The sequence below is a fragment of the Girardinichthys multiradiatus genome, chromosome 4, assembly GCF_021462225.1.
Source record: "Girardinichthys multiradiatus isolate DD_20200921_A chromosome 4, DD_fGirMul_XY1, whole genome shotgun sequence".
Taxonomy (NCBI): Eukaryota; Metazoa; Chordata; class Actinopteri; order Cyprinodontiformes; family Goodeidae; genus Girardinichthys; species Girardinichthys multiradiatus.
In genome coordinates, this window is record NC_061797.1 from 39,708,009 (window position 1) to 39,735,296 (window position 27,288).

Consider the following 27,288-nt stretch of genomic DNA (forward strand, 5'->3'; position numbering starts at 1 on the left):
ACAGCTTCCTCTTGCGTCCACAGTTAATCCTGTTGGATGTGGTTCGTCCTTCTTGGTGGTATGCTGACATAACCCTGGATACCGTGGCTCTTGATACATCACAAAGACTTGCTGTCTTGGTCACAGATCCGCTAGCAAGACGTGCACCAACAATTTGTCCTCTTTTGAACTCTGGTATGTCACCCATAATGTGTGCATTTCAATATTTTGAGCAAACTGTGCTCTTACCCTGCTAATTGAACCTTCACACTCTGCTCTTACTGGTGCAATGTGCAATCAATGAAGACTGGCTACCAGGCTGGTCCAATTTAGCCTTGAAACCTCCCACATTAAAATGACAGGTGTTTCAGTTTCATTGTCCAACCCCTGTATATTGTAGAATATACTTAAACAAAAGCTCAGAATCTTTCCATCAAATGGCTTATAGAGCCAGAAAACCTCAGAATCATGATAGTATGAAAGATATATATATCTAAGACTGATCAGCTTTAGAGTCAACAGCCAGACCACTCAGTAAGTGTTTGTTATGAGAATGCTTTCTTTTACTGACAATCAGCTGTTTGGCTACAAGCAGCTATTATTGTATAGGTTAGTGATGTATAATAATTAATTATTAACAAAATTATAAATAAAGTTATAATATTACATTTTCAGTCACACCAACAAATCAGAGCACCATTGTTGGGCAACAGTAATTTCAATTAACAAATAATTATTAACAGAATTACTAATACAGTAAGAATATAAAGTCAGACTAACAAATCATGGCACCACCTGATCAAGAATCATTAGACAAACAACTTCAGGTCTTGTCCTGTGAATCCCAGCCCAATTTGGTGTGGTATTATAGAAAAAAAAAAGATTAAAAATAAGGGAATTCAAGCACTGACATTTAAAACAGCAAGCCATGAGCATATATACAAAATAAACACACAACTCCAAAATCTCCAAAATATAAGAATTTATTTACAGAATAATCCAACTTCAAGTTCAAATATTTCAGTCAGCAAACTCTTAATAGGCTCAATCTAGGTTAGTAACACTCAACTAAAACTACCAAACAAAAATGAAGAGAATAAAGAAATTTAATAAACAAAAACTGAAAAAACTGAAACAAATAACCGAAATAATGACGCAATGATATATCAATTCATTGTGAATATAGTGGTTTATGAACCAAGATTTGTCTTGAGGAATTTGGAATGAGGTCAAATTAGTTTTAAAACTAATTGAGAACAACACTTTGTATGTGTTCTAGCAACGATTTCACTATGCAAACCAGAAGGGTAAATTAGGTATTATTGTAATAAAATAATATTTAACAATGCGATTTTGCTGAATTCGAAATTAATAAACTAAATAAAAAAATACATCTATTTAAATGCTGCCATTAATTTCAAATTATGGTTCTTGTCACAACAGTCATTTGCCCCTGCACTGAATTATAGGCAGACTAGGCTCACCCCAGGATACTTCTAAATCCCTCAGCTGGGTCCGGGTTTGTTAAGTCTCCAAGCTACTGCAGTCAGGCAACATTTTTCTTGACTTCCTCCTCCTCTTTGGATAAATTAACTCTTTACCATATCAGCTTTATACTTTATTAACTTAAATTAAGCTGGATACTTTCCAGTCTCTATTTTTGTCTTGGGTGGCAAATGGTTTACGCATTGATGCCCAACTTCAGCATTCCAGACATATTGTGCATTGTGCTCGGGTCCATTGTGCTGTCTTGCTTTTTAGGAACTTTTTTTCATATTTCTCCATTTGAGACTTGATAACGAAAAAAAAACTATTGTAAACTTCCAAGAATGTGCCATAGGGTTCTTGGCTCTTGGCCACTTATCTCCTCATTGAGAGGTAAGCTGTCTCCACTACTCATCAGTCATTTGAAATTTCATAGGAATTCAGCCGTGAAACTATTTGGCCAAAAAATAATCCTGGATTATAACTATTTGCAGAGCCTCCCGCATGTTGACTAACCTTTATACACACCTGCATGTAACTCTCACAAGATTTTATTACATTTTTCTAAGCCTTGGTGGTGTTTAAATCTAAGTATTTTATATCGCATTGCAGCTTTAGCAAATATGTAAATGCAAATAAAGCTCATAAACCCTGCATATATAAAAGGCATTTCACTCAAAAATATGAGCTATATTAAATGTTTCACATTAGTCAGCAGATATGACTCAAGCAATCTGGTCTTTCTATGCTTTGCCTTTCTGTGTTTGGTAAGGAGTGGAATAACACAGACCTTGATTAGGGAGTATTAACGGTCCCCGGGCTTGTTTTTGCACATAGACACTTGAAACTAATTCATTGTCTACTCAGGGCAGCTGTCTTTACAAGCACTGATGAAGGGAGAGCTAATCAGAGTTTAATGCTTTCCATTTCAATGTCTCCCCCTGCTCCGTGACTCACTATGTATTTCAGTTCTCTTCAAATTCACAGCAACTCTGGCTAGCAAAGAGAATGTTAAGTCCTTATATAACATTGTAAACAGGAAGTTATTACTGTCAGTGCTTTGTTCTTTCATTATGCTTTAGTCAACTACAAAAAGAGGGAATACGTATTGTAGTTTACAGCAGCAGTTCAGCAGCATGCTCATCAGAACACAGATGACGTGCATAGAGCTAAACCAAAATGTCTTCAATCATTGAAGAAATTTTCAGTAGCAAATGGAAAAAAATCAGATCGCTCTTCTTTAGTCTTCATTCTGCATTTTCAGCTTGCCACATTCAGGGTCAGCCTTTAAATCTGTTCGTAGTCTCATCTGGATCATATCATGTAGCATTTTGAAGCATGCTTTGCTTCAGGTCTTGCTGTGTCATCCACAGTTAGATACAATGCTATGACTGTAATCTAACATAAGGCATGGTTCAAAAACAAATTACAAATAAAAATCAGAAAAGCATGGCATGCGTTCTTATTCTGCCCACAATGTTAACTGTGAGTCTTTTGGTGTATGTCTATTCTAACATCCATAGACTAAATCGTGTACCCATTTATTGCATTTGTGAACATCAATTTTTGAGTTTTGACAAATATTCTTAGGTGGTTTTAGGTCTGGACTTTAACTGAACCATTTGAACACTCGACTATGCTTGGATGTAACCATTACATTGTAGCCCTCACTGTATGATAAATGTTTTCGTTGTGGTAGGTGAACCTCTAGCCCAGTCTCAAGCATCGGCAGCGTCTAACAGGTTTTCTTCCAGAACTGCCCCATATTTAGCTTAATCTAACTTCTCTTCAACTCTGAAAAAAAAACATCCCCACAGCATGATGCTGCCACCACCATGTGTTACTTTGGGAAAAGTGTGTGTCTACGGTCAAATATTCAGCTAAAACTGTAATTCTTGGTTAAGAAAGCCAACATAAGCACAGTTAATAAACATATGATGTGGTATTAACTGAAAGGATTGCTACCTGCTGATGCATGTAGATTTCCTGTAGAGTTATATTACATAAGATAAATTAGGAGGGCTCACTTTATGATACTGGATTGTTTATTGAGAGCTGTGCTATAACAATTTGGACTCAAAGATTAAAGTTGGCTGAGGTCAGAGCTACCTTTGAAAGAGAACAACACAAGCATGGCAGTGACCTTTTAAGTGTAACACAGATACTTACCCAGTGCAGAAGAATGCTAGTGTTTACCATCTATTAAAACAGTGGAAGAGGATGGAAAAATACAGAGAGAAACAAAATATTACAGTGGGGAGGGTGGATAGAGCAATATCAGTATCAAAACCATTCTTGTGTGCATCTCTTCTCATTGTTAATGATGATACAAATTAACATCTACACCAGGGGCACTGATAATAGAGACATGGGCTTTGTGTCTCATATAGGGGGTTATGGAAGATGTCAGCTGTCTGTGTTGAGAAGGGCCTTCTCCCCGGGGTAGAGGTGCCAGATTTTACTGGAACCCACAGAGTGTTAGAGTGTCACACACTGTCTGGTGTCATTTTACATAAAGCCAGTCTAATTCTGCACCAGGAGCAGCTTAGCGAGCTCTGTTTGGAGATTAAGAGATGCACAATCCACTTTCTTTGCATCACCAGCCTGATTATCCATTTAAATTGTTCTGAAAGGCTCAGCCCAGCTAAGTGCCAAGTCAGATGCTGGCTTTTGGATGTGCAGGCATGTACACGTTAAGGGATGGGCAAGAGGGAACAACACAGGAGAGTGCCAGTGTGTATGTGCATGTGTGTGTGTCTTTCTACCACCAGCCACAGAGTTCAGTCGCATGAGGGCAGAGCAGGGCATGTAACAGAGAGGCCTGATTTACCCCTGTGGGAGCATCCTGAACAGTTGTGTGGGAAATACCAATTGCCTATTCTAGGTGGTAAAAGTTCCTTAGTCAGCATTACCAAATTGATTCTGTTTGAGAAAATATGCAAGACCTTTGGTAAAAATTAGATTTAGGTCTCTGCTGTGTATTGATTTACTGTGAATATTTCACTCTATTAAGCTAATAAGGGTACTTTAAGGTAAATGCTAATGTTTGCTTGCTAACATAATTACAAAGATAGCATGCTAGCTTAAATGACCTGTCTGAAAATGTTTGAAAATGTTTTAACACTGTATAAATCTGTCTGAAGGATTACGTACAGGGGTTGGACAATGAAACTGAAACACCTGTCATTTTAGTGTGGGAGGTTTCATGGCGAAATTGGACCAGCATGGTAGCCAGTCTTCATTGATTGCACATTGCACCAGTAAGAGCAGAGTGTGAAGGTTCAATTAGCAGGGTAAGAGCACATTTTTGCTCAAAATATTGAAATGCACACAACATTATGGGTGACATACCAGAGTTCAAAAGATGACAAATTGTTGGTGCACGTCTTGCTGGCGCATCTGTGACCAAGACAGCAAGTCTTTGTGGTGCATCAAGAGCCACGGTATCCAGGGTAATGTCAGCATACCAGCAAGAAGGACAAACCACATCCAACAGGATTAACTGTGGACGCAAGAGGAAGCTGTCTGAAAGGGATGTTCGGGTGCTAACCTGGATTGTATCCAAAAAAACATAAAACCACGGCTGCCCAAATCACGGCAGAATTAAATGTGCCCGTCGGGAGCTCCACAGGGTCAACATACACGGCCGGGCTGCTATAGACAAACCTTTGGTCACTCATGCCAATGCCAAACGTCGGTTTCAATGGTGTAAGGAGCACAAATCTTGGGCTGTGGACAATGTGAAACATGTATTGTTCGCTGATGAGTCCACCTTTACTGTTTTCCCCACATCCGGGAGAGTTACGGTGTGGAGAAGCCCCAAAGAAGCGTACCACCCAGACTGTTGCATGCCCAGAGTGAAGCATGGGGGTGGATCAGTGATGGTTTGGGCTGCCATATCATGGCATTCCCTTGGCCCAATACTTATGCTAGATGGGCGCGTCACTGCCAAGGACTACCGAACCATTCTTGAGGACCATGTGCATCCAATGGTTCAAACATTGTATCCTGAAGGCGGTGCCATGTATCAGGATGACAATGCACCAATACACACAGCAAGACTGGTGAAAGATTGGTTTGATGAACATGAAAGTTAAGTTGAACATCTCCCATGGCCTGCACAGTCACCAGATCTAAATATTACTGAGCCACTTTGGGGTGTTTTGGAGGAGCGAGTCAGGAAACGTTATCCTCCACCAGTATCACATAGTGACCTGGCCATTATCCTGCAAGAAGAATGGCTTAAAATCCCTCTGACCACTGTGCAGGACTTGTATATGTCATTCCCAAGACGAATTGACGCTGTATTGGCCGCAAAAGGAGGCCCTACACCATACTAATAAATTATTGTGGTCTAAAACCAGGTGTTTCAGTTTCATTGTTGGACAATGAAACTGAAACACCTCAGTAAAATATATATCATTTAAAAAAGCATTTATTTCAGTAATTTAATTTAAAAAGTCAAAATCTGGGATGTGGAATGGTTCAAAGTTTGTGAGTGGCCCACATAAACGTGTAGGCTGTTAGTCACTAATGGTAAGAAACAAAAACAGCCATTGCTAGAGACGCTGGCTGTTCATAAGGTGCTTTATCTAACCTCTCTTGCCAGTTCCCTTTTGGAAAAGAGATTTCTAATCTCAAGCAGGCTTTGCCTGGTTAAATGAAGATCATAATAATCTTCATGGAAATTAAAGTCGAAAGAAAACATGTGCTGCCTCAACAGGAGAAAACAAATGGAGCCCTGATCAGGTACTGAGTTGCTTTCACTTTACAGTACACTGATATACCGTTCAGCGGGCATGCAGTTCTGTATTTAAATTTCTTTATTTTTTTTATAATATTCATATTTTCTGAAAAACTAAATTCTGGGTTTTATTTAATAAGCTGTAAGCAAGAATTCTTAAAATGAAAAGAAATAAACACTGTATATTGAATCAAAACATGAGTTTCACTTTTTCAAACAAATTACTAAAATAAACTTTTTGATGCTCAGATTTTTGAGTTGGACTGTGCCAGTCCATCTCAAAAGATGAGTGAGTGTATTTGAGCAAATATGTTGATCCTTTTTTTTAAATTGCCAAAGCAGCAGCAGCTCAGTAGCTCCAGGTCTGTTTTGAAGATTACTGACCTTATTTAAGTATGAAAAGGTACAGGAAAGATGTTAGGAAAAAACAAATATAGAGGACAAGTCCAACCACACTTAGAATGAACTAAGCATTTCACCTCATAAACTGAAGCCTTTCAAAATCTTCCTTGTTGGAGTTTACCGTGTTATCCTCATTACATAGACTGTCCGACATCATTTTGTTTTGGTGACACTGTTTCACCTAAATCAATCATTATAGTTTTAGATTAGTTCATTAACCACTGAACTAATCAGTATCTTTGAAAGCAGTTAGTGTGTAAAGTTGTTGTTTTCTAACATAAAGGTCAGTTGATGACTGCATCGCTTGCATATACAGAAGTATGCATACGTCAGTACGCAATTCTGAGTGTAAGATTTTGATTGTATGATTACCTTGATTATAAGTACTCATCCAAGAATCACATGTTTTAAAGTGATACTTTGGTAGTCAGGTAACCAGCTGCTCATATAAAACTTTTAAAACATTGATACGAACAGTGATGGCTAGCACTCATTTTGTGATGAATGACTATCTCTTTCCTAATTAAAATATTTTTAAACACAACAATTTGTCTTTCTTTTAAGCGAGAAAAAGGTATAGGAGCTTCCTTATAGCTAGCTAACTGGTAGTGTACAGCAACAGGTGGGAGAGGGGCGGGCTTTGTTATTTTATGCTCTAAATAGCGAAAGAAAACTGAATTTGGCACTTTCTTTGGCATTATTCATAATCATTTGTCAACTGATTTGTGAAACTGAACAGGTGGCTTAAAATATGCTGTGGACCATTTTTGAAAATATTTCACAGGTACTGTATATCTGGAAGCAATTTCTACAAAAAATATGGGAACATAACTAATGGTGAAGCGTCCACACATAATCAATATTACTAGTTACAGTATATATATAATTAAGCATTCAACTGTGTTTGAAACAAACAAAACAGTTGGATGAAACAGTTAATAAGCACTTTCCAGTGTTTTATCTTTGGTATGCAATGATGCCTTTTTCAATAACAGGAGAAAGAGCAAGAAAAGGCTTTTCAGACAATAGCCCCAGTCCCTCAATAAATGTAGTAATCCAATTCACAGATGCAATAACCAAGACTTGTTAAAGGCAGCAGCATGCAATTACTGCGTATAATAGGCCTCAGAATCAATAGAGGCTTGGTTGAATATCCAGTTTCGAATATATAGACAGGCAGAGTGCAACTACTCAAATGACAACATCAGGCATGGCACCCCTAATCAGCATTATTTCAAATTTGGATCATTTGTAGTCCATTTCTACATATTTATAGCTCATTACATGACTCTAATTTGATTGCAAGAGTAAAGTGATACATCTGAGTGGAAAACATTCTCAGTGTACAGTATCCCTTTTCCCTGAGGGAGGCAGTCAACCTTTCACTGCTAGGATGTGAGCTTTACCAGGCACACCAAGGTCATCTTATCTCATCCTTTAAGTGCATAAGGTAAATGATACACTGGCCATCCAAATGCAGCAAATACAACGCTGCAGTTCTCAAGTTGAAGCTTCTTGTCAGGGCAATATATACAGTATGAGATTTACTATAAACAGTGTGCAAACAGCAGCTGAGAATAAACAGGTTTCTATTTAACTCAGTGTGCAGCATTTGTATTCAGCCCCTCAGAGGCGGTACTTTGCAGAACTACCTTTCACTGCAATTATAGCTGTGAAAGGTCTTTTGGGGTCTGTCTCTACCAGCTTTTACATCAAAGAGAGAATTTTGCCCATTAGTCTGTGCAAAATAATCAGAATCAGAATCAGCTTTATTGCCAAGTTCGTACATACAACAAACAAAGAATTTGACTCTGGTACACTTTGCTCTCTGGGTTTCTTTTTTGTTTTTTTGTGTTATAATATATATTCTGCATATATCCTTATGTCCATAAATACATATATACAATATACAATATACACATATACAAAGATGGATTTGTAACTTCAATATGAGGTTTTTTGGTACTCTATTAAATGTTCATCAGAGAAACAGCCTGGGGGAAGAAACTCTCTCTGTGGCAGCTGGTTTTTATAAACAGTGCTCTGTAACGATGGCCTGAGGGTAGTACTCTAAACAGTTTATGTGCAGGGTGTGTGGGGTCTGCAAATTTTTCCAGCTCTTTTCCTGACCCTTGACCTGTAAAGTCCTGGATGGAGGGAAGGTCAGCTCTGATTATTCTCTCTGCAGACCTGATTATTCGTTGCAGTCTGGACCTGTCCTGTTTGGTGGATGAACCAAACCACACTGAGATGGATGAAGACAGGACAGACTGAATGATGGCAGTGTAGAAGATGACCAGTGGCTCCTGTGGAAGGTTGAACTTCTTGAGTTGCCTCAGGAAGTACAGTCTCTGCTGGGCCTTCTTCTGAACATTGTCTATGCATGAGGACCATTTTAGGTCCTCAGAGATGGTGGTCCCTAGGAACCTGAAGTGGTTCACAGCTGACACGGTGTTGTTGAGGATGGTGAGGGGGTGTATGGGGTGGTGTTCTCCGAACGTCCACCACCATTTCCACAGTCTTGAGTGGGCTGAGTTCCAGGTAGTTCTGACCACACCAGTGTACCAGCCGATCCACCTCCTGTCTGTATGCAGACTCATCACCGTCCTGGATCAGACCAGTGACAGTGGTGTAGTCTGCAAACTTCCAGAGTTTCACGGACAAGTCCGCTGAGGTGCAGTCATTTGTGTACAGGGAGAAGAGGAGAGGGGATAGAACACACCCCTGGGGGGCACCAGTACTTATTGATCTGCTGCGGGAGAAGATGCTCCCCAGTCTCACCTGCTGCTGTCTGTCCATCAGGAAGCTGTTGATCCACTGACAAGTGGAGGCCGGAACGTTGAGCTGGGTGAGCTTCTGGTGGAGGATGTCTGGTATGATGGTGTTGAAGGCCTAGCTGAAGTCTACAAACAGGATCCTGGCGTATGTCCCTGGATGGTTGAGGTGTTGCAGGATGAAGTGTAGACCTAAGTTGACAGTTGATGTGCAAAGGCTTTCAGACATGATGGGGAGACGTTATCAGGTCCTCCAGCTTTCTTTGTTTTCATGCGCTGAAAGAGCCTGTTTACATCATCCTCGGAGATCTTTATTGCAGGAAGAGGATCTGAAGGTAGGGGGTTGGTTACTTTATGGGAGGAATTTGTTCCTGAATGGGATGTGGAGGAAATGGTTTGAGGTGTGAACGACTTCCTGTCATGTCTGCAGTAGAAGCCATTCAGACGATTAGACAGGCGAGGATTCTGTTCAGGATGGGTGGGGGGGCTTCTGTAGACAGTCAGGTTTCTCGGACCAGTCCATACAGCCGAAGCATCGCCAGTAGAAAGGCTGTTCTTAAGCTTTTCAGTGTAACTTCTCTTGGCTGCTTTGATCTCCTTTGTTAGTTTGTTCCTGGCCTGCCTGTACCGCGCCCAATCTCCACTGCTGTGAGCTTCTTCCTTGTCCCTGCGCAGGTTCCTGAGATGTGGAGTAAACCATGGCTTGTTGTTCCCAAAGGTGCAGAAGGTCTTGGTCTGCACACACATGTCCTCACAGAAACTGATGTATGATGTCACCACATCAGTTAGTTGGTTTAAGTCAGTTGCTGAAGTTTCAAAAACAGTCCAGTCTGTGCATTCAAAGCAGGCCTGTAGCGCCTGCTTTGATTCCTCAGTCCACTTCTTAACAGTGTCAACCACGGGTTTGGAAGCTCTTAGTTTCTGCCTGTAGGCTGCCCTGATAACAGCATAATATGAGTCCTTTAAAGCTACGTAACAATGGTCCAGTGTGTTTTTGTCTGGTGGGACACTTAATATGCTGTCTGTATTTGGGGAGTTCATTGGAGAGGTTTGCTCTGTTAAAATCTCCCAGTATTATGATGAAAGAGTCCGTGTATTTTTTCTCCACGTCTGTGATCAGCTCAGCGAGATGTTTTTCCGCGGCAGAAGTGCAGCCATGCGGTGGAAAATATGAGTCAATTATTATAAACGAGGAAAACTCTCTTGGTGAATAAAACGATTTGCAGTTTATGGAAAATGTCTCCAGATCAGGACTGCATGTTTTCCCCAGCACTTATGTCTCTGCACCAACCTTTGTTTATATAAAAGCAGATTTTACCTCCTCGCCTCTTCCCTGATAGCTCCGCGCTGCGATCCGCTCTGAACAGCTGGAAGTCAGGCAACAGCAATGCGCGGTCCGGGATGTTTTCACTCAGCCATGTCTCGGTAAAGCAAATAACCGTTGATCCATGGAGGTCCGTGTTTTTACAGGTGAGAAGAAACAGCTCGTCCATCTAGTTACTTAGAGAGCGGACATTTGCCCAGATGGATTGAAGGCAGTGGTGTTCGTAGTCCTCTTTGGCGGAGCTTTACCAGCGCGCCAGCACGCTTTCGGCGGAGTATCTTGCAGAGTGCCACGGCTCCGCTCGCCAGGAATTCGGTGAAGCTCGGATGGATGAAAGATGGTGAAAAATCCCGAGAGAGACTCTCTGATGTTGAGTAGTTCCTCTCTGCTGTATGAGCCAACAGAATTGTGGCCCGAGACCACAGTACTGTGGCTTGAAAAAAATAAAAACACACAAAATACACAAAGAAAGAGAGAGCGAAGCTCCGAGGCTGCCATCGTCGCCGCCATCTTGGTTGGTATCCGGTTGGTTAGTATAGCTGAAGCGTAATCAGGCTGGATAAAGACTATATGCGAACATCAATTTTTATATCTCACCACAGATTTTCAATTTGATTTGGACTTGGACTGAGCCATTGTAACACATGAATGTGCATTGATCTTAACTGACTCATAATACGTCTGGCTGGATGTTCAGGGTCTCTAGCGAGCAATAATATAATAACAGCCAATAATGTAATAATTTTGGCAATTTTAAATTAAATAAAATCCAAAACAGCAATAACCTGCCTGTAATTTTTCAGTCAATAACAAAATATTGCCAGTAGTGTAATAAATTACATTCTGGCTGGTATTATATTATTGGTATAGCCTTAAACAAATTATCTGAAAATGCAATACCAGTGTAACACATGTAGGTCACATGGCCATACTCCTCTAAGCTATGTTACTACCAACTGCACTTCAAAGTAATTAATCAATCATATTTATCCATACATCAAATTATAAATTTACAATTCTAAGGTAGTGAAGAATATTCTAAGCAAAGATTTTGTGCAACAAATAATTATCAATTTATTTTATAACCATAATTAGGGAGAGAAACCGTTTTATAGGACACACTCCTGAATTAAAGAGTATGAAAACTATACTGTCCAATACTCCTATTTTTAATTAGCAAACTGCATAAAAACTGCATACATTTATTATTTCTAAGAAATGCATTCCTTAAGCATCAATATATAATTGTCTACAGTTACTAACTTTTTTATTATTAATTTTGCAACAACAACATGATAACCAGGCAATAATGTAATAACATTTTGCATCACTCGGAAATGTTAATATGTTATTGGCTCAAACAGTAATTATTGGCTTTATTACAGCTAAAATTGCTACAATTATTACATTATTAGCATCTATTTAGTTATTAGCCATTATTATATTATTGGAAGCAACAGGGTTATTGCTCTGGTATTAAATCTTTTGCAGCCTTTAATAGGTTTTCTTTCAGGATCGCCCTGTTTTTAGCTCAATCCATCTAACCATCAATGGTGCCTCGTTTCTCTGTCCCCACTAATGAAAGCATCCCCAAAGCATGATGCTGTCACCACGATGTTTCACCATTGTGTGTTCAGGTTTATGTGCAGTGTTACTTTATTGCCAAACATAGTGCTATGTCACCTTTTTGGACATACAACCTTTTCTTCAATATAGGAGCTTTTCAAGAACAACTTAACTATGTTCAACAAACATCTTGAAAGTCTGTACATCAGAACAGTAATCAAGACCGTTCCTCCCCAGTAAACATAATATGAGCCAGTCACATTAGGCAAAAACATCTTCTCATAAGAGAAAGGAGGAAGTATCTTTATTCTTCCTTCAGCTCAGGCTGCAGCACACAATAGCCTGAAAACTTCAATGTCTGAAAGAACCATCCATGTTTATGACTTTCTCTCCCTCTTTCTTTCCTTTAAAAGCACAATACCATCTGTGCCCTAACACTGGAAACAGTTGTTTCTTTTGATTAAATGCAAATGAGCTGGACTGTTTGTATCTGTATCCCCCGAACCCCCCTTCTCCTCACTGCCACAGTGGTTCCTCACAGCTGGGGACTGAACGCTCTCCAAGCAGACTGTGTCGATGTGTTTCCTGCTGCATTGGGCCTATGGAGCACGTGGATTCAGAGGATGTGCCCAGTCAGCGTAAATGTGGGGGAAAATTAGACTTCTTCAATAATGCACTGTGGCTTTGTGAGTCAGCCACTTTATGAACACAAGGTCACACGCTCCACACACTTGTGTGTAGCTGCCTGATCGTGTGTGTCACAGTTGCATCCCTGCTGCCCAGCTGACATGAATGAAAACAATGAGGTTAACAATGACATCTATCTCTGTATTTTGGAGCAGTGCAATAGTGCTTTGCTGTGGGTTTTGAAGCCAGATCAATCTCTGAATGAGATTGAACCATTTGAACCACAGAGGATGATGGGTATTTTTGGTACTCTTGTCTCTAATGACAGGGCACCAGAGTGGGTGGAGGGGGGAAAAATGGGTAAATTTAGCTTACTGTTAGGATGACTACGGCTCACAGAGGCAACTATAGACTTCCACAGGAATCACAACTCCAGTCTTTTTTTTAATGCAGAAGAACATCAGTGTTATTCCTGCAGCCCCAAAGCAAAATCTGGAATGTCTTTTGCTCCTTTATTATAGCTTAACAAAATAGAAGGAAACAGGTGTTTGGAAGATACAGCATTATCTCAGAAAGCTGGGGATACAGAGTGTAGTCAAGGTAGTCAGATCACAGAAAATTCACCCATCCGCATGAAAATGTAGAATGAGCCTAGCTCATCTTTTTATTGTTGTAAACTCCAGTTTGGGTTTAAGAACAAACAAGGATGTGGTGACCAATGATGTGCGAGTATTGGTGATCACATAAGGAGTTCATTCGTCTAAATTCTACTTTGACTCTTCCTACATTTATAACTGTGCAACAGTATGTATGAGACAAACTATGAAGCTAACCTATAAAAGCCCGTAATTCTTTCTTTACATTTGCTTATCTGTGTTTCTTGAGTTGAATATGCTTGATATAGAACTACTCAATTATGGAAAGAATAAATATTATTTGTTTTGCTCAATTTAAAATCATGATCACTCACAGAGTTAGGAAACATTACATTTATTGCACGTAGAGAACTTTTTTTTCACATTCCTCCGATTCTGTTTGTGTTTTTCTAATTTTCTTCAAATATCTTTGTACAAAACAGCGTCTCATGTTTTTTTTAAGCCCAAATGGGTTTGACATAAGTGTGATTGCATCCTCATCAATGACCAAAGTTTTCTGAGAGAGTTGCTATAATGTTCTAACTATACTTAATTTAGAACACACGTAACTTTATTTTTTATTTCAAACAGATGGTTAGAGTCGACATACAGCTGCAAAAGGCCCTCAGTAAACTCACATCACACTTCCACTGATGACCTTTATAGGAGAGAAGTTTGCTGAAGTAGTAAGGCAATTAAGGCTTGCCTCCCTCTTTATTATATGAGTTTGATCATTTGGCTCATAATGTTTTTTGGATTTAATTATGTGCAAAGTAAACATAGAGAAAATTGTTGTGGTTTTTAAGGAGCTGTCCAAAGTTATGCTTGAAATTATGAAGCTGCAAATAATGACAGATACAGTCTCTGTCTGCCACTGTGCTTCTCTGCCAACGTCATTGTAAAGATTTGATCACATCAACCCATGAACTTGAGGTGCATCGAGAAACAAGCTGAAATCAGATGATTTTAGGTTTGACAGGCTGCACGGTGGCGCAGTTGGTAGCACTGTTGCCTTGCAGCAAGAAGGTCCTGGGTTCAATTCCCGGCCTGGGGTCTTTCTGCATGGAGTTTGCATGTTCTCCCCGTGCATGCGTGGGTTCTCACCGGGTACTCCGGCTTCCTCCCACAGTCCAAAGACATGCCTGTTAGGTTAATTGGTAACTCTAAATTTCCCTTAGGTGTATGAATGAGTGTGTGCATGGTTGTATGTGTGTTGCCCAGCGATGGACTGGCGACCTGTCCAGGGTGTACCCTGCCTCTTGCCCATAGACTGCTGGAGATAGGCACCAGCTCCCCCATGACCCACTATGGAATAAGCGGTAGAAAATGACTGACAGGCCCAAATCATTGGATTGGCCAGTCAGAAACAAAAAAATCCAATATTTTTCTCATCTGTATGTTATGGGATATGCTGGATCAGGCAATGTTGCTCCTCTTTTGAAACTCACAGTTCAGTTAAGGCACTACAAGGAACACCCAAACTATGATGCTAATCGTTTAGCAATTTAGAATGCTTAAAACTATTCAAAACATTAATTATGTACTCATTTTGTCTTTTTTTTAAATATTGGTCAAATCTTGTTGGACTGCAGAGCTGTTTAACTGTGACTGCTCTCTCTCTCTCACACACACACACACACACACACACACACACACACACACACACACACACACACACAAAAAAAGAAACAAGTTAGTGAGCTATAGTCTATGTGGTAAAAGAGTGAATGAGATTTACTGTTATTCCTTTTAGAAGTGTTTCATTTATAAATACCTCTTTACGATAAGTGGAGGATTTTACTGTATTTGTAGATGGTCGACTGATGAGGAGAGAGAGACAGCTCTACAACTTTGAAACCATTGTTTTATTTTCTATAAAAATGTTATTGTTAAAACAGTTCAAGTCCGTTGTTCCCAAAGAGAAATCAGTTTAAACTGGTATTGGCAGGTCGGAGCTTTATAAAGTCCATCTATCCATGGATTTTCTATACCTGCTTCTTCCGTACAGTGTCCCCCTACATGGGAGATGGTGCCTACCTCCAGGGTCTACGGCTGAGAGGCGGGGTAAACCCTGGACAAGATCGCCAGTCCATCACAGGCTTTATAAAGTCAATTATTGTAAATTGGCATAAATCTCTGATCAATTATCTAAACAAAATTCACAACTTTTACAGTGAAGTTCTTCATTTACGTTGTGGAATTGGAATGAGGACAACCGATGTCAATAACATAATTTGTGTCATACAGCCCTAGCTCAAAGGACATTAGAACAAAGGAAAAGTAAAGGGTACTCACATCCCCAGCAGCAAGGGTGCCATTTGCTTCGGCCATGTTCATGTAATTGTTGTTATTCTGGAACTGCGAATAAAGATGGGAAAAAAAGACCATCAGTAGATGACGTACAGTGGGTTAGTGGGGAACCCCATTTTCTCAACAGACATCTGTCATTCAAACTGTTACACTTCAAATATAGTTTACCCTTTTCTCCACCTGCGAAGCAGCACTTTGCTGTTATTGTTACATGTTGAGAGGCATGTGAGAGGCCCTGGCCAATTCAAGCCAGCGTAATGAGAATCTGCTCTGGCTATTCAGCCCTTATGGGATGGCAATTAAGGATATGTTTGCATCACAAAGCCAAGTATCAGGATGCAGTGGCAGGTTATTAACTTCAAATAACTGATGGGAGGAGGGATACTGGAGGGAAATGAAGAGGTGGAGGGTGTTTTTATTGTAGGTGGGGGTGCATTGTTGGTCAGTAATAGATGGGTTTACCATTTTATTAAACTTATATCATTCTCAAGTTGAATTTCTGCAATATAAATTATTTTAAGCTCCAGTGCCTACATGCATCAGATTAACGTGTGGGAAACAATGGGGAGTTAGTTCATCCCACACTGTAAAAATTGAGTAGTATTTAAGGCAACTGATAAGATATTAAAACCCTGTAGTTTGGAAAGAAATAACATGTTTCCACAACATGTCCCCACCCCTCCCAACCCACACATGGCCTGCTGGCAAAATGGCAGCCACTTTGTTTCTTCTGAGACACAACTGTGCTGACAGGTAGGAACAATGGGACATAGAATGAAGAATTATGGGCTAGCAGCTGGGCCCAGGAGCACAATGCACCTCTGTAAGAGTGAGGAGAGAAAACAGCCTGCACAACATAGGGCAGAAAGAATCATGGTGAGGTTACATCTTCATGAGATTTAACTGAGAACCCAGTATATATATATATATATATATATATATATATATATATATATATATATATATACACATACATACATACATACACACACACACTCCTTAAGAGGACAGATGCCAAACAGTAATGCTAACAAACTTGGATCTAAATAAGAATGTTTTTTAGCACTGTGTTTTCTTCTACACTTCCTTTCTTATGAGTGATTAGTATGAAAATGTAATTACAGAAAGAAGTGCTACTAATCAACTGCGAATGGTATCCATTAATTAGTCCATGCCCTGGAGAGAAAGTGGGAAGTCAGCAGCAGTGTTAACTGTGCTATGTAACAACTAGAAGTGCCATGAGCTCTAATAGCATTTACTGAAGAAGATGGTTCGAGCTTGCCTGAGCCTCTGGTGCCATGTTAGACTGAAGCTGCCCCACTGTACTATACCTGACTTAAGAACTGGGGTTTACATAGTTTATATCAAAGTGTTCTAAAAAGTTAAGCGCTACATAGCTCCTATCAGAAACATATGTTAACAGCTAGAACTCCTTCACATGCCCAGCTGTATGTAACTTGGAGGCATGACGTGGCTGGGTTACGTCAACCACTTGGCCGGTAATTAACCTTACCATGGCCTTATCTTGGAACTGCTCTTCTATCCCTCGTCTTCTTTTAGATAATAAATTAAAGTCCCAGAGATATCCCTCTCTCTTCGAGCACTAAGAAAATTGTTCTGATTTAGAACAAGATAAGGCTACATGCAGGGCAGGCCCTGCTTCTTCAGGTCCTGTGAGTACAGTTTCCAAAAGTGAGCTGACAATTTCTCATTTTAAATACTTTTCAGGTAAGTTGAAGACATTCCTCACAACAAAGCAGAAATTAGCTAACTGTAATCCTCCTATGTTTTCTTGATATATGGAGAAGAAGTAAAATTTGGAATATGTCAACATTTTCTCCATAAACATTTTTTTAAAGAGGCTACAGACAAGAGACTCAGACCAGGTGCCAGTAACAGCACAAGTAAGCTACACATACAAAGAAAACAAAACAAATAAGCACCCTTCTAAATGTCTGCACGACCAGGTGCTCCTGGCAAGCTCTCTCACAGAGAAGCAAAAATAATAACCAGATGAGTTGACCAAGAGATGAAGACCACTTGCAAAGAGATTCAGAGAGACCTGGAATTAGCAGAAACCGTTTTTACACAAAAACAATGAGTAATGACATTTATGCGAGCTCAGTGGACAAGACAACAATGATGAAAAAAAAGAATGCTGAAGCTCATTAAAATTTTTGCTGAGAACATTTGGACCAGTCAATAAAATACTGAGAACATCACCTGGCCAGGAAGATTTCCCTGCAAATATCATGTTTGGAGGGGCAGCGGCACCTCATAAGACCTGAAAAATGGCATCCCAACAGTGGGGCTTAGAGGTGGAAACACCATTGTGTGGGAATACGTTTTAGCTTTTAAAACTAAGAGACTTCATATACTTGAAGGAGAAATATATTGAGGCCTTCTTGATGAGGATCTGAGGGTGAAACATGGTGCATTTTCAACAAGGCAATAAGGAAACTTTTGGTTTCAGAAAAAAGTAAATATGTTCAATACTCTACATCAATGTACTAAATTATAAATAACTTATGCCCTAATTTGTGCTGATTCCTTTGTATGTGTTGATCACATGAGTTGTTACAGACATCTGGTGTGAATTACATGTCAGTAGCCTAATTAGAAATATATTTACTAAGAAAAACATTGATTTGTTCAGTTCCCTTTTTCCCTGGTATTTGCTGTCAAGGCTTTTTTTTTTTATGCTGAAGCTTTACCCTCACATCCGATGCTAACATTAACTGCCACAAATTATCTACTAAATTACTTACCACGCTACACACCACTGGATTCTGCAGATGACAACCTTACAAATATGCATGTGTCTAAATCAGAAAGTGATGAGTCATTATCAACAAAAATCATACTAGGAGATATGGCTAATTTACACATCGCAAGCATGGACATTGATCCAAATCTCATTAGCTACATTAGAGGAAACACAATCAAGTTAAGTCCAAATGCCAATTAGCGATGTGAATCTCCCTTGGCTCTTTTTCTGTGAGTCATATTTTACTGTGTTTCAAAGGTCATTTAAGAGCAGCTCCTAATCTCCTTGGAGAACTGTGACTAACATCCTAAGAAACATCCCCTGCCACTGTTATCAATCTTAAAAGCTCATCCCACGTTGGTCCAACTGCCACAACGAGAGCAGGCAGTGGAGATTGTTGTTGTTATTCTCAGTTCCTTGCTTATGAGGGGTGGGGCGGAGAGAGGAGCACTCAGGGCTCATGTTTGCAGCACTGCCAATTGAGTCAAATGCCAGAAGAAATTAAGTGTGATTGGAGGGTCCATGCAGCTGACGCTAAAATGGGTCAGCGCAGACAATGAAGGCTCTGTAATTAAAATGATGTGACGAGCTAGATGAGAGCAGCGGCTGCCATGTAAGGGGCCAAACAACGGAGTGTACGCCAACTTGGTAGAAGCTTTACAAATGGACGTTTTGAGCAAATCCTAGGATTTGCACTGAGAGAAAAATACTCCAAAAACAAAACAAAATATCAAATTCTTACTTTGATTTGCTTGTTCTGGCAAAAGAGAATCACTGTGAAGCCATAGAAAAGTGGTGCTTTAAGGCTTTCATTAACAGAATATAATCACAACTAAAAGCTCTTTGTAAAATGAGCCGCCCTGAGAGTCAGAACTGGCTACATGGCAGAGCAAATGCCGGGCACTCTGTGTTTTTCTTTCTCTTTCTGCACCAGCAGCACATTTCTTCTACAACTGTTTAAGACGAGAGAATTAAGAGCTTACATGGGCGCTGATCCTGATTTGAAAAGACTCCAGAGTCTGCATGAACACTCACATACATAGTAAAAAAAACTTTAAAAAAACAAGCAGCCGAGCATTGAATGGCATGGATATACATTTCTAGGTTTTTTTCTTTAAATCCCTAGAAAAGCTCTTCTGTCTACTCAAAATATGTCATGCACAATTGTTAAATCAATGCAAATTCATCAGGTATTCATTATCAGACAGAGCATGTTCAATGTAAAGTTACACATTTATTACTTTTTTGTTTCTGACTATAACTGGAGTGGTCTCGATGCTTGGTATTTTTTCAGTTGCTGCACAGAAATATTTGTATGAAAGCACGTCCAGTGGGAAATAAGGTGTTTTACAGCTATTACAGCAAACAAAATTATTTCAACCTCAGGGCGAACGCAATATTGCACCAACACGACCCCATCTCACCCTCAATATGATGGAGTAACCACACAGATCCTATCAGTAAACATGAACTGGACAACAAAGAGCAGTACAATCCATGCCTGAAGAGCCTCCTGTAGCTCGCACCATTATTCCATGCATACAAATTCTCATCTATGTCTTTGAATTTGACGTTTCAAACAATGCAAGATTAAAAAAGTGCACTTTATTTAACACCGACCAAAAAAACCCTCTGCTGGTTTCTTTCAATACCAATTTTTAAATAAGCTTCAACAACCCTCTCCTTGGTTTTAAAGTGCGATCAAAACGTCACAATATCAGTGCCGTCTGTCAGAGAGTAACTCAGTTGGACACATTTTTGCTCCCCACTGAAAACCACCAAACTAATTCAATCAAGAGGCCAGGCTTTTTCCAGAAACAAATCAACTGCTGACAAGTGATTTTACAGTTCAGCTTGAGCCAAGTAATCACAGCCTAGCATGTGTTCTCTGGAACATGACACTTGTGCTAATACGATCTCCAGTGGCCTCAGTAAAAGACTGTGAAAACACTACAGTTAAAACCCAGCCTTCTATACTGAGAAACCCACTGCTGTATGCTTTGTATTATTTTATGCAATTTCCTTCAAAGCTTGGCCTGCTGCTAGTTTTCAGTTAGTTGTTGGAGTCCATCACAAAGCCTTTGTTCAAGCCACTGAAAAAGTTCAATCCTAATTCATCTTCCCTTAATATTAACAATCCAATGCAGCACAAACACGCAGCAGCCACGTCTATGATAACTAACAGGTCTTTTACACTCAGCAGGCCATTGCACATGCAGCGCCAAACTGAGATATAGATATATTCCCTTCAATGTGTGCAGGAATCAGTTTGTAAAGCGACTCTACATCGCAGCTTCTACAGTCAGCTCATAAGGTGGGTTCTGATCTGCAGGCCGATCGATTGGTAATTCAGTTTTAAGCTAAAATCATTACTCCCCTAGCCCAGCACTGTCTTCCACTATTAAGATTGCTGGTCATCAACAATGAAAGGTGCCACTGAGGGGAAGTTCACTGAAAGCATCTTGCTTTTTGTTTGCCTCTCAGTGTTAATACAACCATGGCAGAGCAGAAAGTCTTTTGTGGGATCTGAATCAAACTGATGACAGTGTTGTTCAAGCTGTGCACCGATTATCTTCCTCTCACACCACACAGACCACTGTGGCTTCAAATAGTGTCATCACAGCTTGCTTTCCTTGAATAAATCCAACCTGGAGAAACCAGAAGAGATCTTCCCCTTAACAAAATCTGTATGCCTCCTGGTCACCAACCCTCAAAAATTGCCTCCAGAAATGTGCAATGGCTATGAAGTTTTTGAACTGACAAACTTAAATGTAATTCAAGTAAGATCTGTAAGATACAATCATTGATTTCCTCTAATTCGACACATTAAGCATGTGTCTCAAATTGCTCTGCATGCAACAAGCCTAACTGACAAAATAAAGAAAAGAAACCTACTAGCCATTTCACAGCTCAGCAAATATGCATTATGTTTTTTCAGGCTCCCAAGTCATTATGGCACAGATGAAAGACGGCAAAAAAAGCAAACTTTAGTTTGAGTGTTCTGCATGTTCCAAGGCGCTAAAAATATATCCTGCAAAGACATGGTGTAAAAGAGTGATAAAAGCTGTAAACAAACCAGAGTGAGAAAAGCACTGCTGAAATCTGTGTGTCACTTTAAGTATTTCTGAATAAGATTTGCTTGTGAATAAGGTTTCCTGAATCGGTTGACACATTGGTTTAGGCAGAAAGGCTTTCAATCACAAGAAAGTAAACTTTAGCACAAACTCAATTTTGTGTAGTTTCTGCAAAAACATTTTTGGCCATAGAGAACCACTGACTCAATAGCATTTACACTGAAATCTAATAACAGTTCTAAAGATTTATTATGTTTTCTTTTCATCAGAATTAACTGATTACAGCCTTCCTACTTGCTCTGTAAGGTAAAATTCAGGCACCAAGGTGCTAATATTGGTAAATTATGAATAACTCGATGACAATACATGCTAATGTTAATCCGGTAATGGCCCATTGTGTGCTAAGCTGCTTAAATTCGAAGTCAAACCACTGGTACTTGTTTTTTGGGGTTTTGTTGGGGTCACAACAAAATCATGCTCTTTTCCCTTTTCAGCACAATTGAACATACTATGTTGGTAAACAGACTAAATCATAAACAGGTGGTTTTCAAATAACTTGTCAGCTGAAACACTGTGTGCTCACTATGCTGGGCCTTCCTTTTTTAAGCAGTGTAAATAGAAGTTCATCAGGGCTCCATATTAGAACCCCTGCTCTTCAGTCTCTACTTAAATGATCTTTATAAAAAGTGCACAAAAACACATGGAATGAGAAAGAAAACATTTATAAAAGAAAATATGTGTTTTGTTTTTTAGAAATCATGGCAAAGATTTATTTATATATATATATATATATATATATATATATATATATTTAACCTTTTTGAATGTTGAAATCATGTACATTATTGCCCATTGTATGATGCTGCTGAATTCCTATCCTTGTATATCTGCAGATTTTCGCATCTGATGATTTCTCTTACTGGGCTGTTACCTTTTTATATATGTATTTATGTGTGTAAATATCACACCCAGTGTGGTTTGCACTCTACAAATACTTTGCAAATGATGGTTTACTGTCCTTGTGACAAAGTTTAATTCCAATGAGACTACAGGGATTGGGCAATGAAACTGAAACACCTGTCATTTTAGTGTGGGAGGTTTCATGGCTAAATTGGACCAGTCTGGTAGCCAGTCTTCATTGGTTGCACATTGCACCAGTAAGAGCAGAGTGTGAAGGTTCAATTAGCAGGGTAAGAGCACAGTTTTGCTCAAAATATTGAAATGCACACAACATTATGGGTGACATACCAGAGTTCAAAAGAGGACAAATTGTTGGTGCACGTCTTGCTGGGTCATCTGTGACCAAGACAGCAAGTCTTTGTGATGTATCAAGAGCCACGGTATCCAGGGTAATGTCAGCATACCACCAAGAAGGACGAACCACATCCAACAGGATTAACCGTGGATGCAAGAGGAAGCTGTCTGAAAGGGATGTTCGGGTGCTAACCCGGATTGTATCCAAAAAACATAAAACCAGGGCTGCCCAAATCACGGCAGAATTAAATGTGCACCTCAACTCTCCTGTTTCCACCAGAACTGTCCGTCGGGAGCTCCACAGGGTCAATATACACGGCCGGGCTGCTATAACCAAACCTTTGGTCACTCACGCCAATGCCAAACGTCGGTTTCAATGGTGCAAGGAGCGCAAATCTTGGGCTGTGGACAATGTGAAACATGTATTGTTCTCTGATGAGTCCACCTTTACTGTTTTCCCCACATCCGGGAGAGTTACGGTGTGGAGAAGCCCCAAAGAAGCGTACCACCCAGACTGTTGCATGCCCAGAGTGAAGCATGGGGGTGGATCATTGATGGTTTGGGCTGCCATATCATGGCATTCCCTTGGCCCAATACTTGTGCTAGATGGGCGCGTCACTGCCAAGGACTACCGAACCATTCTTGAGGACCATGTGCATCCAATGGTTCAAACATTGTATCCTGAAGGCGGTGCCGTGTATCAGGATGACAATGCACCAATACACACAGCAAGACTGGTGAAAGATTGGTTTGATGAACATGAAAGTGAACTTGAACATCTCCCATGGCCTGCACAGTCACCAGATCTAAATATTATTGAGCCACTTTGGGGTGTTTTGGAGGAGCGAGTCAGGAAACGTTTTCCTCCACCAGTATCACGTCAGAATGGCTTAAAATCCTTCTGACCACTGTGCAGGACTTGTATATGTCATTCCCAAGACGAATTGACGCTGTGTTAGCCGCAAAAGGAGGCCCTACACCATACTAATAAATTATTTTGTGGTCTAAAACCAGGTGTTTCAGTTTCATTGTACAACCCCTGTATATCTGGATAAGGCCAAAATAAAAATATATATTCTTGTATTTCAACATACTAAAACAAGTCACCTTCACCAGAGTTTCGTTCTTTTATGTGAAGCTTAAGCCTTGCAAGTGCAGCCCAAACAAAGATAGTTTCAGTATTTTTCATAAGGGACAAGTAGAACAAGCACAGCAGTCTCACTACTATGCATGTCAGTATCCAACATCCGGCCTTTTTTCTCTAGCAGTTAAAATTGTTCTGCACTCTTAAGATCAAATCCTAAAAGAAAGCACAAGCTAAATAGGGTTCCAGCTTTGATCTAGCAGGGTGCAAAGCTATTGGCCCACAGCCACAAAGGAGCTCTGGCGATGGAGAGAGCTTCAGAAACTTGGTGCAGCTTCCTCACAAATGCTATGGTGCATGGACAAACAGCTCTTAATGAAGCAACATCTAAAAGGCTCAGCTTGCCGATGCTGTCTTCCTTTTACAAGCCATGTCTCAGGGCCGTTTACTCTCAGCAGCTTCGATTCAACTGTAGCCCTAGATGACATCAGGTGTGGATTTTAAAGCATCTAACACTCTTCCTGCTGTTTTTCTATGAATATGTAAGAGGTTGTTGTGCATTCAGTGAAGCTAATAAGTAAAAATCATATGCCTAAATATCAGACACAAACAGCAGGTTTGTTTTTAGTGGCCATAATGTTTTTCTCTTGTCAGGTTGCTATTAGGGCCTGGGATGCAGATTCACATTCCCTGTGTGCCACTACTGGATAATGCACTCATAAATGGCTTTGGGAATGTGCACTGTCAAGAGCTTTCAGTGATTAATTTAAAGCAGTCATCTATTTCTTATCCTGTGAAGTCAGAGGAAGACTATATGTGATTTTATGAATAAAAATGTTATGTTATGTACTTTTAGAGCAGACAAAAAGCCAAAAGGATCTTTCTATATGTTGTATCCTGGAGAGTACAGATGTACTAAACAATCAACCAGATGTTGGAATCGGACAACAGTAAGAAAGGATTTTAAATTATGAAACATATTTCTAGTTATGTGTGCAGCCAGCTGGAAGTCGATCAACTTCTTTTACCTTGTAACCCAAATTATTGAATCCTGTAACAGACTTCCAGGCCTTCCTCTTTGTACCATGACCATACTTTCCAAGCTGCTGTGCAACTTTCTCTTTCCTGTTATTGCTCACAGAGCACCACAGTAAGCACAAACTGGCCCGTTGTTCAATCTCTATAAATCTGAAAAGCACAAACTGCTGAGCAGTGACTCATATATCAGTCTATTATATACTACAGGGCTGACTGTATTAAACAAATAGCTGGGCCTGCAGCTGGAAAAGAGAGGCAATATAGAGAGAGCAGAGGTTATTGTCTAATTTAAATCTTGGCCACTTTCCCAGAACTGTACCACATTCCAATTTGTGGCTGTGTTGCTTGGCGCTACTGACAGAGGTCCGGCTGCAAATACTCTCGGGCCCATCTCCAGAAATGTGTCTCCAAACTGACAATCAACAAGTTGGCAAAGATTAATGGAATGACAGGGGCAAATTAGGCTACATACTGAAAATGCATAAATATAGATGCTATGCTTTGTGCTATTTCCTTAGTTTTCTTTTTTCTGTCAGCTGTGGCTGTGGTAATGCACCTATGATCACAAATACTAGACGTTCAAGATCATAAAAAAAACTATGCATTTGTCTGTAATGTCTTTAGGGTCCATAATGAAACAGCAGCTGGAAAAGACATCTGTGAACACAGAGTAGTTACAGAATGCTTGAGTGAGCTCTTAGAAGCAATTAGCTGTTTCAAGTATTTTCTCCTTGGCATACTATTGTCCGTTCATCTGCTAGATTGACAGCACACCAGGACATCATTAGCAAACCTGACAGCTGTTGAGTTACAGTCATTGTTTTTCTTGTGACAGCAGCCATCCGGCTTAGTGCTTCTTTGGTGTTTTTAACAGTATTTAAACTCTAAATGTTACTTTAACTCTTCAGATTAAGACACCAGATTTGAATAGCAGGGAACACGACACTTCAGCTTTGATTCCATATCATTGTGCTGACAGTTATGGAGATTTGGAACAAAGAAACAATAGACATATTTTTGTCACAATTCACAACTGGGCCTTTACTCTGTGTAAAACGACAGGTTGGAGATCAAAGTACAAGACAAATCTGGAGGCCCACTGTGTGTGGAAATAGGTCTTTGTTAAGGAAAAAAGTGGGGGTACCAAAAAACTTTACATGTGGAGAGCACAAGTAAGTGTGAATAGAGTCAAAAGCAGGTATTCAATTATCGGTTTCCTAATAACTATACAAGTCTTGTAAAATAATATATGGCCAAAATGCTGTAAGTGTTCACAATCAATCAATGATCAATTTTCTGTATACATGATTGTGAACATCCCCCTTTCCGTTGTATTAATTTGCTCCTTGGACGAGGCTCCTTCTGAGCACTTTTATCCAATTTCTCTGGTGCGAGCAGTTGAAAAAGGGGGTCAGTGACATTTTCTGTATTTGAGCCTTGACCACTATTTTAGGACCATGCTGTGAGTTTCTCCACTAAAATAAATGAGAGTCGAGCCTGGTTCGCTGTGCTGCTGTACCTTCCTGGGCACATGTTCTGTCATCAGTCTTCATCTGTCTTCATTAGTCTGGTTTGACCTGCTTTACCAATTCTCTGCTGGTTCACTTAGTCTGCAAAGAGAACAAGGAACTGCCATATCTTGCATGCATAGATAAAAAATATTTTAATGCATGCAAGATAACGAAAAAAATTTTTGTCAGACTTTGTGAAGAAAAATGTAAACAACTATTAGTAATAAAAGAACACAACAAATGAACAAAATGTAGGATGAGAAAATATTTTGCTTTAACAGGCAGAGTTACTGTAAGATACTGATTGCTGCCTTAAATCAGAGTGGGGAACAGAATTCCCACAGTCAACTTGTCATCGGCTAATTTACCTGGAGCCAGAGGGGGAGATTCACTGGACACATAGGGAGAGTTAATCTCTTCATTCATCTCCACTAAAGAGATCGACCCAATTAGCTCGCCACACTGACTGACAGCACTTGTTTGCTTTACTCCCTTGCCTGCAATCCCCACATTCTTCTTAGATCAGGAATTGACCTCGGAAAGTTATTCAAGGGTACAATACAATGGTGAAATAATTATGACGTCTTTATTCAAATCTGCAGAGTCTGAAATATTCACCTCTGCAATTTGCTGTGACTGATTAGCCCATGGAAGGGTTGCTTGGGGATAGCACTCTGGAGCTTTGTAATTGAGCAGGTTTGACTTGGGAGAGGG

General features: G+C 39.9%; 1 protein-coding gene across 1 annotated transcript in view; it reads right to left on the reverse strand.

Moving 5' to 3' along the window:
• tox3 (TOX high mobility group box family member 3) overlaps positions 1 to 27,288 on the reverse strand; it is a 62,146-nt gene that overhangs the window by 17,971 nt on the left and 16,887 nt on the right. The window contains exon 2 of the mRNA XM_047364107.1: positions 15,832 to 15,894. Coding sequence (XP_047220063.1) covers positions 15,832 to 15,894 — 63 coding nt within the window. The remainder of the gene's footprint in view (positions 1 to 15,831; positions 15,895 to 27,288) is intronic.